This window comes from Cryptomeria japonica, chromosome 4, assembly GCF_030272615.1.
Source record: "Cryptomeria japonica chromosome 4, Sugi_1.0, whole genome shotgun sequence".
Classification (NCBI taxonomy): Eukaryota; Viridiplantae; Streptophyta; class Pinopsida; order Cupressales; family Cupressaceae; genus Cryptomeria; species Cryptomeria japonica.
This window is the reverse complement of record NC_081408.1, coordinates 431,372,693-431,384,362: the sequence shown is the minus strand read 5'-3', so window position 1 is coordinate 431,384,362 and position 11,670 is coordinate 431,372,693. Positions and strand designations below refer to the sequence as shown.

At 35.8% G+C, this 11,670-nt stretch overlaps 1 protein-coding gene across 2 annotated transcripts; it reads right to left on the bottom strand.

Annotated features, from left to right (window-relative positions):
• Positions 1-4,418: 4,418 nt before the first annotated feature.
• LOC131030499 (serine/threonine-protein kinase STY13) lies at positions 4,419-8,465 on the bottom strand. 2 transcript variants are annotated; one of them, XM_057961354.2, is made up of 3 exons: positions 7,132-8,465; positions 5,002-5,358; positions 4,419-4,881 (listed from the first exon to the last, which is right to left on the bottom strand). In XM_057961354.2, exons 1-2 carry the CDS (start codon positions 7,998-8,000, stop codon positions 5,019-5,021), a joined length of 1,209 nt encoding a protein of 402 aa, XP_057817337.1. In that variant the 5' UTR covers positions 8,001-8,465; the 3' UTR covers positions 4,419-4,881; positions 5,002-5,018. The 2 variants fall into 2 exon arrangements, with proteins under 2 accessions (XP_057817337.1, XP_057817343.1); XM_057961360.2 differs by having other exon boundaries at positions 4,419-5,358.
• Between the last annotated feature and the right edge of the window lie 3,205 nt (positions 8,466-11,670).

The window sequence follows — 11,670 nt, the reverse complement described above, 5'->3', positions numbered from 1 at the left end:
GGTGCAGCAAGTGCCACAATATATGTATAAAAAAATGAATAATAGAAACTGAATATAATAAATCGTTCATAGTTTTGAAACTGGGACTCCAAAGCCTGTAACAGCTCAAATTTCGGTTCAGACAAAAACTCCGGCATATTGAAAATGTGCATATAAAATAAACTTTAAAAAAATTATATAGTATAAATAATAAATTTAGCTTTGGCCCAAAAAGAATACAATGTATATCATAAGATCATCTAATGGTTGATATCAATTGATGAGGCATTTTCCTGTGTATCAGAATATGATACTAATATTAGGATTCAACTTTAATTTTTGGAGTCAAACTAACTGACACATGAGTGTATCAAATAATGATTATTAATATCAAGATTCAACTGTCTAACTTTTTGAGTCAAACTGATTGACCCATGTTTTATGAGAAGCAGTTCACATGAACCTCTTTCATGAGAATGAATGGGTAACCTCCTCGAAAGTCATACATGTTTCCAAGAAGTCACCCATTCATTCTCATGAAATAGGTTCGTGTGAAACACTACTCAAATATGGGTCCATCAGTTTGACTCAAAAATTATACAGTTAAATCCTGATATTAATATCATAAGTTGATATCCAGGCTAGAAAATTTAAAATCTATTAAACATTTTACAAGTTTCTCTTCCTCCTAAAGCTCCATCTAAATGATTGGTTGTTTCACATTGGATAATAAATTCATCCTCGGGGATGCCATCATCCTGTCCAGCACCTAATGCTTCTGCTTCCAGTTGTACTTCCACACCACTTTCCTCTCAAAATATGTGATATCCTTCCTATTTTAAGTGCACTGTCCTAATTCCCATCTTTCATGAGACTTCCCCACAGCTGTACATACTCATGAGAACTCACAAAGTTTTGGGCAAGTTACTCAGCAAGTACTCGCCTGCAAATCACCAGCCAAGTTGCAGGTGTGATGCCAGCCTATGTCCTTTGGTATGCAGATCACTTGGGCATTCAGTGAGTTTTAAATCTATGAAATCATAACATTAAGTACAGACTAGTAACGAGATGGTGCAAAACAGCTGTAAGCACCCTGTCATGTTGGTTATATAAAATCCTTGGCATGATGAGTTCAGCTAAACAAACTTTAAAAACACCATACAAGATATGGCAAGGCCCAGCTGATTATCAAACCCTGGGCATTAAGAGTCAAGCCAAAGAAACTTCAAAAACACTATACAAGATATGGCAAGGTCCAGCTGGTTATATCAAACCCCTGGCACACTGAGTCAAGCTAATCAAACTTCAAAAACACAATACAAGATATGGCAAGGTCCAGCCTATTAGGCAAGTTAGCCATGTACTCGGCAAGATTTAAAAATCTATAAAATCAATAACAAACACACAAATAACGAGATATGTGTGGAACAGTCCAAAGCACCCTGTTATTTTAGTGAGATCAAAACCTTAGCACTAAGGGTCAAGCTAAACAAACTTCAAAAACACTATTAAAGAAATCATCTTGTGACCTTCATAATGCGGTTTTGGTCTCACTTGGCCATTACTTAAAAACAAGGTTTACCTTTTATATACTTGTCCAACCTTTCTGTATCTACTGCAACTAATGGCAAGTAGTTCTGACCCAAGAACCCCAAAGGTATACTTGTCCAACCTTACTTTATCTACTGCAACTAATGGCAAGTAGTTCTGACCCAAGAACCCCAAAGGTCAATGCAAACCACATAGCTTCTGTAAAAGCAAATCTTACCATGACTTTGGTAAAGGTTAATGCCATTTTAAAAGAGACAACTGCCACCATCTTTTTAATTTTTATATGGAGTATCTGCCTTCATCTCACATATCATGCTTCTCAGAGTAACTAGAAAATTGTACAATTGCAACTTTATTAGTCAAAAGCACATTCTCATAAGCTCTGCATGGAAAAGGCGACTCATTCATAGAAGCATCGGTACACGGGTTTGGAATGTAGAAAGAAAACATGCTGAAAACAATTCTCAGCATGCCAGCAAGTATTTTAGCGTGCCAAGTATGAAGCATCTCCAGTTGCCCTTACTACATGGTGGAGGATGGCATATATACATGAATTACCAAAACAAAATAGTTCTAAGAGAAACCATCTGTTGTCCACATCAGCACTCACCAATACATCAAGCCAAGTAGAAAATAACAAAAGGCTTGGAGAGCCAAAAGCCAAAGGAAAGTTGACAAATTTGCTGTCTCATAAATAAAGGAAATCCTGTCAAAATGCAGAAACGTGACAAGCAAGCAATTTTTAGAAAAATTCATCAATAAAAATATGTTCAGACCTTTATGAAACTGACTTGCTGCATTTCCAAACACGCTGAAAGCATATTTTTGAGAAATCTATAGCTTGATGAGTTAATCGTGGATTGTAATAAAACCATGTGCCCAGCATATCAAAAAACGAATATAAAGTTAACAGCTAATATAAAATATCACAGCAAGAGGTCATTCACGATACTATGCTTTTAACCATCAATTTTTTATTTAAGTTTTGAAAGGTTACCAGCAGACATGCTATGGTACCATTGAGCCAATCTGAAACATAAGCTCAAGCTGCGGTGATCATATTAGCTTTCCATGAATACATATGATCCCACTAGGATTGAAGTTTCACTGGAGAGATATGAGGTTCCTTTTCATTTAGACTTGATTGCTGTTTTGTTTGTGTATTTACTGGATATCCCTTAGTAGACACAGTTTCTAAACATTAAAAAATGTTTTAAGAGAAAACTGCAGTTCCTTTCATTAAAACTTGATTTCTCTTTTGTTCATTTACCCATTGTGTCACTGTCTAATAATGAAGATTCACCGGAGAAAAGTGAGGTCCCTTTCATTAAAAATTTGCTTCTGTTTTGTTCATGTACCTACTGGATATCTTTCTTACATATGCTAACATTGAAGATTCTAAGAAAAAATTGAGGTCACTTCATTTTAAACTTGATTTTTGTTTTATTCATGGGTGTACTAGATACCCCATACTACACATACACTGTCTAACCTTGATGATTCAAAGGGGAAAAGTGACATCCCTTTCTTTAAAACTTTGATTTGTTTGTGCATCTACTGGATATCCCTTACAATATACACTGCCTTTTGTTCACTCAGTTTCAAACAGGATATATTTGCTGAAAATAGTTAACAGGCGATGTTGAAAGTGTAAATGATTCGACCCCGTAATTCCTTTCTTGACATAGTGACCATAGTATCTCCAAAATAGCAAAGGGTGATGACTACTACAAAGTGACATTCAAATATTTTAACCCAGGCATTAGCAAATTGAAATTTCTGATTTGACAGACTATTTCATCAGGGGTATCAAACATCATTAAATAATTCCTGAAACAATGTGCACACACATAGGATATATTTGCTTAAAATAGCTACAAGCAATGTTAAAAGCATAACTGATATGCCCTCACGATTTCTACTTTAATGTAAAGACCATAATATTTACAAGAAAACAAGGGTAATGAATACTACAAAGTAGTACTCAAATATTTTAGCCCAGGCATTAACAGAGATCTTTTAATTTAAATTTCAAATTTCTGAAACAAAGCATCAGCAATAAAAGAAACAAAAATTGAACTGGTGTTGTTAGAAGAGTTCTTGTTGTTTAAATCTTGTTGTTTAAATGCTAGGGTTAAAATGAAAGTTGGGAACAAAATAAGTGACTAGGCCTAAAACTAAATCAAACTCCTGCACTACTGTCACGCGGTCATTTCTAAAGCTCCAAAAAGTGTTAGCAGAAAATTTGTTGAAATAATTACATTTAGGATAACACTTAACATTCTTGAAGCACCGAACAAACATTTAATAGAGATTAACTAAAGCTTAAGAACTAAACTTTTGGTTTACTTAAACCACGACCTTATTTACACGTTGCTAACACGGAATGTAAAACTAAGAAGACTCAAATATACATAAGTTCAGGAGAAACAACTAATAGACCAAATAGAATTGTCAGTTTACTTAAGATAGTCCCAATGATGCAATGCAGTATAATGCTTTGTAAAATAAGAGTCCCCAACAGGCCAATACATCCAGCCAGCATGATTATCTGGAATGTAAAAGCACTATCAAGACATAAAAAACAAGCGTGAAAAACCATATGCAGATAAAACACCATAAATGCTTCAATATTTGACTACCATATATACATAAACCAAACCATATCTGTATCCAAACGATACACAATGAAATATGACCTGTAAATAACCTTTTCATAGTACTTGTATAAGATATTGAAGAAGTTAACACGACATATTCATTGAACCCTTTTCACAGTACTTCAATAAGAACTCTAAACATTACCATTGGCATACAGGAGTCCTGAGCGTCCCTTAAGTTTGACAACAACAAGATAATAAGATATCAATGCTATGAAGAAGCAGACAAGAAGATTCAACAAAAATTTATAAAATAAATGAACTAGGATACCTTTCTCACAGAAAGCAGTAGTTCTAATGCATACATCAGGCTTGATGCATTTTAGTGATGATAATTTTCTGATTGTAAAACGTCATGACAAGATCTTGGGTGGCATGCCAGAGGTATGCAGTGTGCCAACCAATTTTTTGCCAATAAACATAAAATAAACAACTCAGCATGATTGTAAACATGTAACTCAAGCCAAGGGGTTGAGCTGTAGCCTTCTTAACACACCTCCCTCAAACCAAACAACCAAATTTTCTTGGAAATCTAATTAGAGGATATGCTCCTATATGTTCTTCACACATCCAATAATCCTTGAGAGGGTCAATACTCAGATTTTAGATCACTGTAGATATTCATATGAACAAGCTTCTATCAAAACTAGCCAGTGAGAAACAGCAAGCCCAAAACACCTGTTTTTGATGCCTACAAGAAGGAATAGAATACATTACTTTTTTGGGGTTTCTTCTAGTGCTCATCAATTGAATTTTACAAAAGCATGTGTAGTTAATGTTACGAAATATTTGGTTCCAATATACAACGAACATGTAAAGGACTAATGCTTAGTCAGCTGTAAGAGGCAGCGTCATGCAACACCGGAATCTGGCTTTCCGAACTGTTGTCATCATCTCCCCCTGTGCTTCTTCCAGCATTCTAACCACTTCATTAAATGAAGGCCTCACATCAGGATTAGCATCCCAGCAGCGAGTCATGATATCTGACAAAGCTTGGGGGCAGTCTGGAGGAATAGTTGGCCTTACGCCCCTGTTGACTACTGCGAATGCTGCTTGGACTGCTGTCATGTTCTGGAAGGGAAGCATGCCTGTTATGAGCTCCCATAAAACAATTCCAAAACTGTACACATCCACTTTGTAATTGTACGCTCTATGTTGGATCATTTCCCTGCATCCAGTAACCAATGAAATCAATACAGATAGCATGTCACCAGTTCAGGGCAAAGTCCTCATAATCTTGCGCAAAATGAATCCCATTAACAGTGTTCAGAATCCCAGTTACATGCTTCCATGAAGATTTAGGAATCCTTGTCACAAAGGGATGATCAATCAATTAAACAGTCTCCGCCATTCTAAAGCAATATCATTGAGCAAGAGTAAAGCAAAACAAATTGCAATGATGGAACACTAATTGAGATCTCTTCATCAAAACCCAAAACATGCAGATCATTGTAACTTGAAAGCCAAATCCCTAAGAAAAAAACATAGCAATAGAAACATTGATCAATCTTTTGTTATTAAGACATGCAGATCATCGTAACTTGAAAAACAAATCCCTAAGAGAACAACATAGCACTAGAAACATTGATCTTTTGTTATTATGATTGAGTGAACTATTCCTAGTTCTGAATTAAAAGATTGACTGTTTGGTACATGCAGTTTCAATTTAGAGTCTCCTTAAGCATTAAGAATTTTAATGCCTCACGTCTTATTAAGGAATGAGCATAATTTGACACTTAGCTTGTGTCAATAATGTTTATTAAATTTACACAGCATGATATGGCACGCATCTTATTAAGGTATGAGCATAATTTGACACTTAGCTTGTGTCAATAATTGCAAAAAAATTAACACCATATGATAATATAAGCTCGGTGGGTAAATGGCATAGAAATTTTAACGAAAAAAATTAATCCTGATGTCCATCTGTCATTTGCTACTTAACAGGCATTAATATCATTAAAAATAATCAGAAGAGCACTAAATGGTTTCCTATCCCAATCTTATCTTGTGTTCAATGCAATAGTTTCTATAGAGAAGCCCACACATTAGAACTTATATCACACACCAATGTGAAATGAATTACATATCAAAGCCTGACAATTACCCATACTTAAGATTGCATGCATAAATCCTACAAAATGAGCTCTCATTGTAGTCATGATTTCTTAGCTAAATGTGATACTTCGGTTCAATATTAATTATTTCATTTTAACCCAACTTCAATAATTAGCTATGTAACAAAATCTCTCACAATTCCCACTCTTCATATACTGGTTTATTATTGAAAATCTAATTATTACCCTGACACTGTGGCCTATTAAAAATTACCCATTGGTCATATATGGCATGCTATCCTGACAAGAATGCCACACAAATATTGATCTGTCAACCCTCTCTGACCAGAAAAGTCAGATAGACATTCTCGATAGTTGTGGCTTTGAACTGATTAATTCTCAGGCTTCAAAAAACCACAGGACATGATTGGAACTTGGAGCATGTTTCAGTTTTTATACCTTAAATAAAATACAAAATACATGATTTCACAATATCAATTTGATTGATTGAATCCAGTGAAACAAACAGCACACATGCTCTTCTGTAACAAAGTTTTAGCCACTTTAAAAAAAAAATCATTGGAAGCAAAATTTCATATCCTTGATCTAAATAACAAATTCATGTAGAAAAAAAGTTTAAATACCCATTTTCCCTAATTTGGCCAATTAATTCCTAGAAAGCACTGATAAAATATAGGCTGTTCAGGCAATTTAATCATGTGGATTTTGAAGATCTAAATAAAAGGATGACACAAGCATCATTTGGACAGGTAGTTTGATGGGGCAGAAAGTTGAGGACAGGCATTTACTCTGGTGATGATTTGTAACAAATAACAAAAAAATGGCAAAAATGGATGAGAAAAGCAGGACACCATGAAGCTTACGGTGCCATCCAGCGATATGTTCCAGTTTCTGGAGTCATGCCCTCCGTCTGTACTTCGATTCTAGCCACCCCAAAATCTGCAATCTTAATAGACTTATCTGTAGCTATAAGAAGATTGTCAGACTTTAGATCCCTGTGAATAAAGCCAAGACTCTGCAGATACTCCATCCCTCTCGCCACATCCAACGCCTGCTTCAGTGCCAGCTTGAGAGGTACAGCTCGGCTCTGTCTCCTTGCCAAAAACTGTCGTACAGAGCCACCCTTGGCATATTCTGTCACAATACACCAAACCATAGGCTTCCTACACGCCCCTATGAATCTCACCACATTCTGATGCTTCAAAGTGGCAAGCATCTTGACTTCTTGGGTGAATTGCTGTTCCAAGACTTGGGCTTTCTCCATATTATTCTCCGGCCTCTCAAGAATCTTGACTGCAACATCCTCCCCATTGTAGGTGCCCCTGTAAAGCTTCCCAAATGCTCCCTGTGCAAAGGCAGGGCCCATGTTGAGCTTTCTCAAATCAATAGTCCAGTCATCATATTCCGCCAGACCCTCGGTGGGATACCTGTCATCCATGAGGGCCTGCGCAAGGGCATCTTCTCCCAGCGTGTGTGAGATTACGTTGGCATGGGCTACACTATGCCCATGATGGGTTCTGGTCCTTGTCCTCAAATCAGGGTGCATCAATATTGTTGTCCTGGAATTGTTTGAACCCACACTGCTATCTATAATGGACATGGACACAGAACCCCCTCCATTACTCGTCTGCAAACTCCCAACACTCTCCACAGACATGTCCGATGCCTCTCCCAACCTATGATAATCTGTAAACTCATATTCCATTGTTCGATATTGTGCTCCTTCTATCATTCTCAAATACTTAATCTGTCCCCAGTTGATCCCCTGTGATTCCCACCTCAAAAACCTACAAAGTAGAGGCCTAATAAATCACATTTTATCACCATGGCAATCCAAAACGCCACGGTTTTGTTCCCCTGGGCAGGGATAAGGCATTCCCAAAACAAAATCTACCGAAACTGAATCAAACCTTGCTCCAAAAAAGCGTGGATTGAGGGGTAAAAATGGCAGATCCAGAAACCCAAATGAAAGTGGTGTTCCAAAGTTGCAGCTTTCACATCAAAAAGACTTGCTCCACGCTTCTCCACGACCACGACCACCTCCCCTCCAGGACCAATCCACCCATTCTGCTCCTGCATTCCATCTTCATTTCATTTACTGTTTGATTTCCTTTCCTTTCATTTCATTTCATTTCATTTTGGTTGAATGCCGTTGTAATTAGCATTCTCATTCGTTGATATTTATTTTGCCCAACGCAACAACGGGGAAGCAACATGGCAGATCCCCAAATCATTATATTAATATTTGTATTATCACAAACTCAGATATCAGGCCTTAACTTTTAGCTTATGAATTGCAAATTCAATTCTTGAAAATTATTTTGGTGCTATCTTTCAAAGCATATTCACTTTCCATGTGTGTCCAAACACTCTCTGGGCCCCACACGCCCTTGACACCACAATTGTTCCATAGAAAAGTCGTCTTCTTGTTTTTTTATAGTTTTTTCCACTTCTTTTCTACCAAGCCCTTTATTAGAATGGGCTCATTTTCATTTGCCACTTAGTTTTTTATTAGTGTAGCCAACTATTCAACACAATCCTCATTACTTCTCAGCCTTATTATTTGATGATCAAACTCTAAGCTACTCTATTTGATGATCATATTCTAAACTAATATTATTCGAGTTAAGAGGCTTGAGATTGAAGAAGACTATTCGAGTTAAGAGGCTTGAGATTGAAGAAAACTGACAAAAATGTGTTGAAATAATTGAAATAGGTGAGGATTTATTTAATAATTGATCTAATGTTAATGCTGATTAGATTATTGTGATATTATAATGAAGTATGTAAATTGAAATGTAGATATAGATTGATAGTCAAAAATTAATGAATAGTTGGATTTGTTTTTTTAGATGTTGGGACTTGATTTGTTTATGATTTATTAGTTCACCTAACACAAGCATATCTAACGTGCTCAATTATATCTAGAGCTATTGTTGATTGTTGAATCGCTTTCACCATTAAGTATACCTACATCTAAAAATTGGCAATGCTAAGAAGCACTTTTGGGACCTATTATGTGTAGAGAAAAATATTTAACTTCTGATGATAATCAGAACCTTAGGTTGCTTCAACAAGATTGAAATATAGAATGTTGGATGTTGATTTGTAGAGAAAATAAATTATATTGTTGATTGATTCTTTCATGTGATAGATGGTTCTCTTTATGTGATAATTAATAATTAAAGTGTTTGAGGTTGATGTCATTAATACACAACCTTAGACATGCAAATTGGAATATTTTGGCTTTCACACTAATGTGTAATGACTATATCCCAAGATTGTCAAGTTCAAAATAAAAAATATTGATTTTTGAAATCAGTGATTGTTTGTAACTATCACTAGTTGGTAAATAGTGATCTTTTGGTTCTTCTTTATTTAGGATTTTTGTTATTGTGCTAGCATTTGGAGCGATTTGACTATTTGTAAAATAAAGCTTAGAAAATAAAGGATTAGAAAGGATTCTATGTCTACATTATATATTGCATGAGTTGTTGTATCTATTGGAATGTAATTGGTTATAGAGTGGAGAATCAATGGAATATTTACATGATTTGTTATGTTCTATTCTTTGTTGTTATGTTTTACTTCATTATCAACTCGATTAGGGTATGTACACACAGCAACAAAGGTTGTTTGCATTAATTTAAATTATACTATGAGCAATAATCCTTTGTTATGCTATAATAGTTCTAGTTTTCAATTTGCAATATAAGTTGTATGATCAAAGGATCTAGGATATAATTTGCAAAGGTTCATATACATCAAGATGTGGTGTGAACTATGAAGGCAAAATTTACAAGAATTGGATCAATGTTTCTCTAAATGGATGATTTGCATAATAGATTGAATGTTTAAATTTAGGATCAATGAATGCACCAAAAGATTCAAAATGGGTACTAAAAGTATGCATTAATAACATCCATGAAAAGTGGTGTAAAATGAGAGGAAAAATGTAAAGTGTGTACTTTTCTCCTCTATATTTTGTCCCACTTTGGTGCATGAAAATCTAAGTGCACAAGTATTCTAGTAGAAATGAAAAAAATAGATGTTATTAAAAGGATACAAAGACTATAAAATCTAGGAAAATGAATTTAAATTAGAAAAGGTGTATTCTATCTTTGTTCGTAGTATCCAACAAGAATCCATCAAGTTTACCGTATTGTTGAAGGAAAAGCAACAATATCTAAAAACTATGCATGCATTAAAAATAGAACTGGTAGTAATGTTCTTCCTCAACTTGTATGTGCTACAAAGGAGTTTCCACAAATCAAGGAGGAGAGAAAAAAGAAATGGAAACTAGAAATTGAACATGATATGTGAATATGAAACTCTACTAAAAATGTGTACCTAAGATATACTTACATTTATGGTTAATTGATTTGTATGGAAGATGTAATGAAAATATGCTCCCACTTTTTTTATCGATGAGAATAAGATGGGCACATAAAATATGTAAAAGCAACTATCCATTTACCGACAACAAAAATATCAAATGAAAGCATAAAAATAACATGAATAAAGCATTATGTAACATGTAATATCAATGTGGAATATAGAATATAAACAACTACATGATAGACATGGAAAAGAGGCTAACCAATATGTTCAATGTCCTAACATGACAATGGGTATAACTCAATGGGATCAAAAGATGTATCATGAAATTAAATGCCCCCCATAGGACTACCTTCTATATGAGTATGATGTAAAGATGATGTATGACTAAAAGTGTCTCTATGAATAAAAGTGGTTTATAAATATGGTAATGTTGATTTAATCCTTGAATACACTAACTTGGATGTTTTCATGTGTGGCTTATGTACTTTCTTTTGAGATTTTTTAACAAAAGTTCTTATTGATCTAAGTAGGAGATAACATAGAGATGATAGTGGGGATGGTGGAGTCAGAGGCAGATGGCGAAGGCGAGGTGCAGTAGCAAAGAGGAGGGTAGCTCGGAGGAGAGATGAAGGAGAGGAGAGATTGGCTCTTGTAGTCAGGGGTAGAGGTGGACTGCCTTTATAGGTGCCAGCAGCGCAGGTTCCAGGATAGGGACAAGGACAGGGATAGGGACAGCCACGAGAGTAGCCACGGGGATAGGTTGAGGGGGGAGGAGAGGAGGAGGATGAGCTACTATCCTTGAGAGAGATCTGTCAGGGATAGGCAGATGAGATTCAAGATCTAGAGAGGGATGGGGCTAGGCTCAGGAGGTAGCTAAGGGACACTGAGTGAGAGAGGGATCAAGCTATTTAGCACTACACGAAGGCTGAGGAGGCATTAAGGGCAGGCATGTAGGCAGCAGAGGATACTGGGGCCAGATATGCTTATGTTCTACGAGCAGGGGAGGAGATAGTCTACTAGAGAGACTTGTATTATGGAGTTGTGCCACCTGATCAACGGGC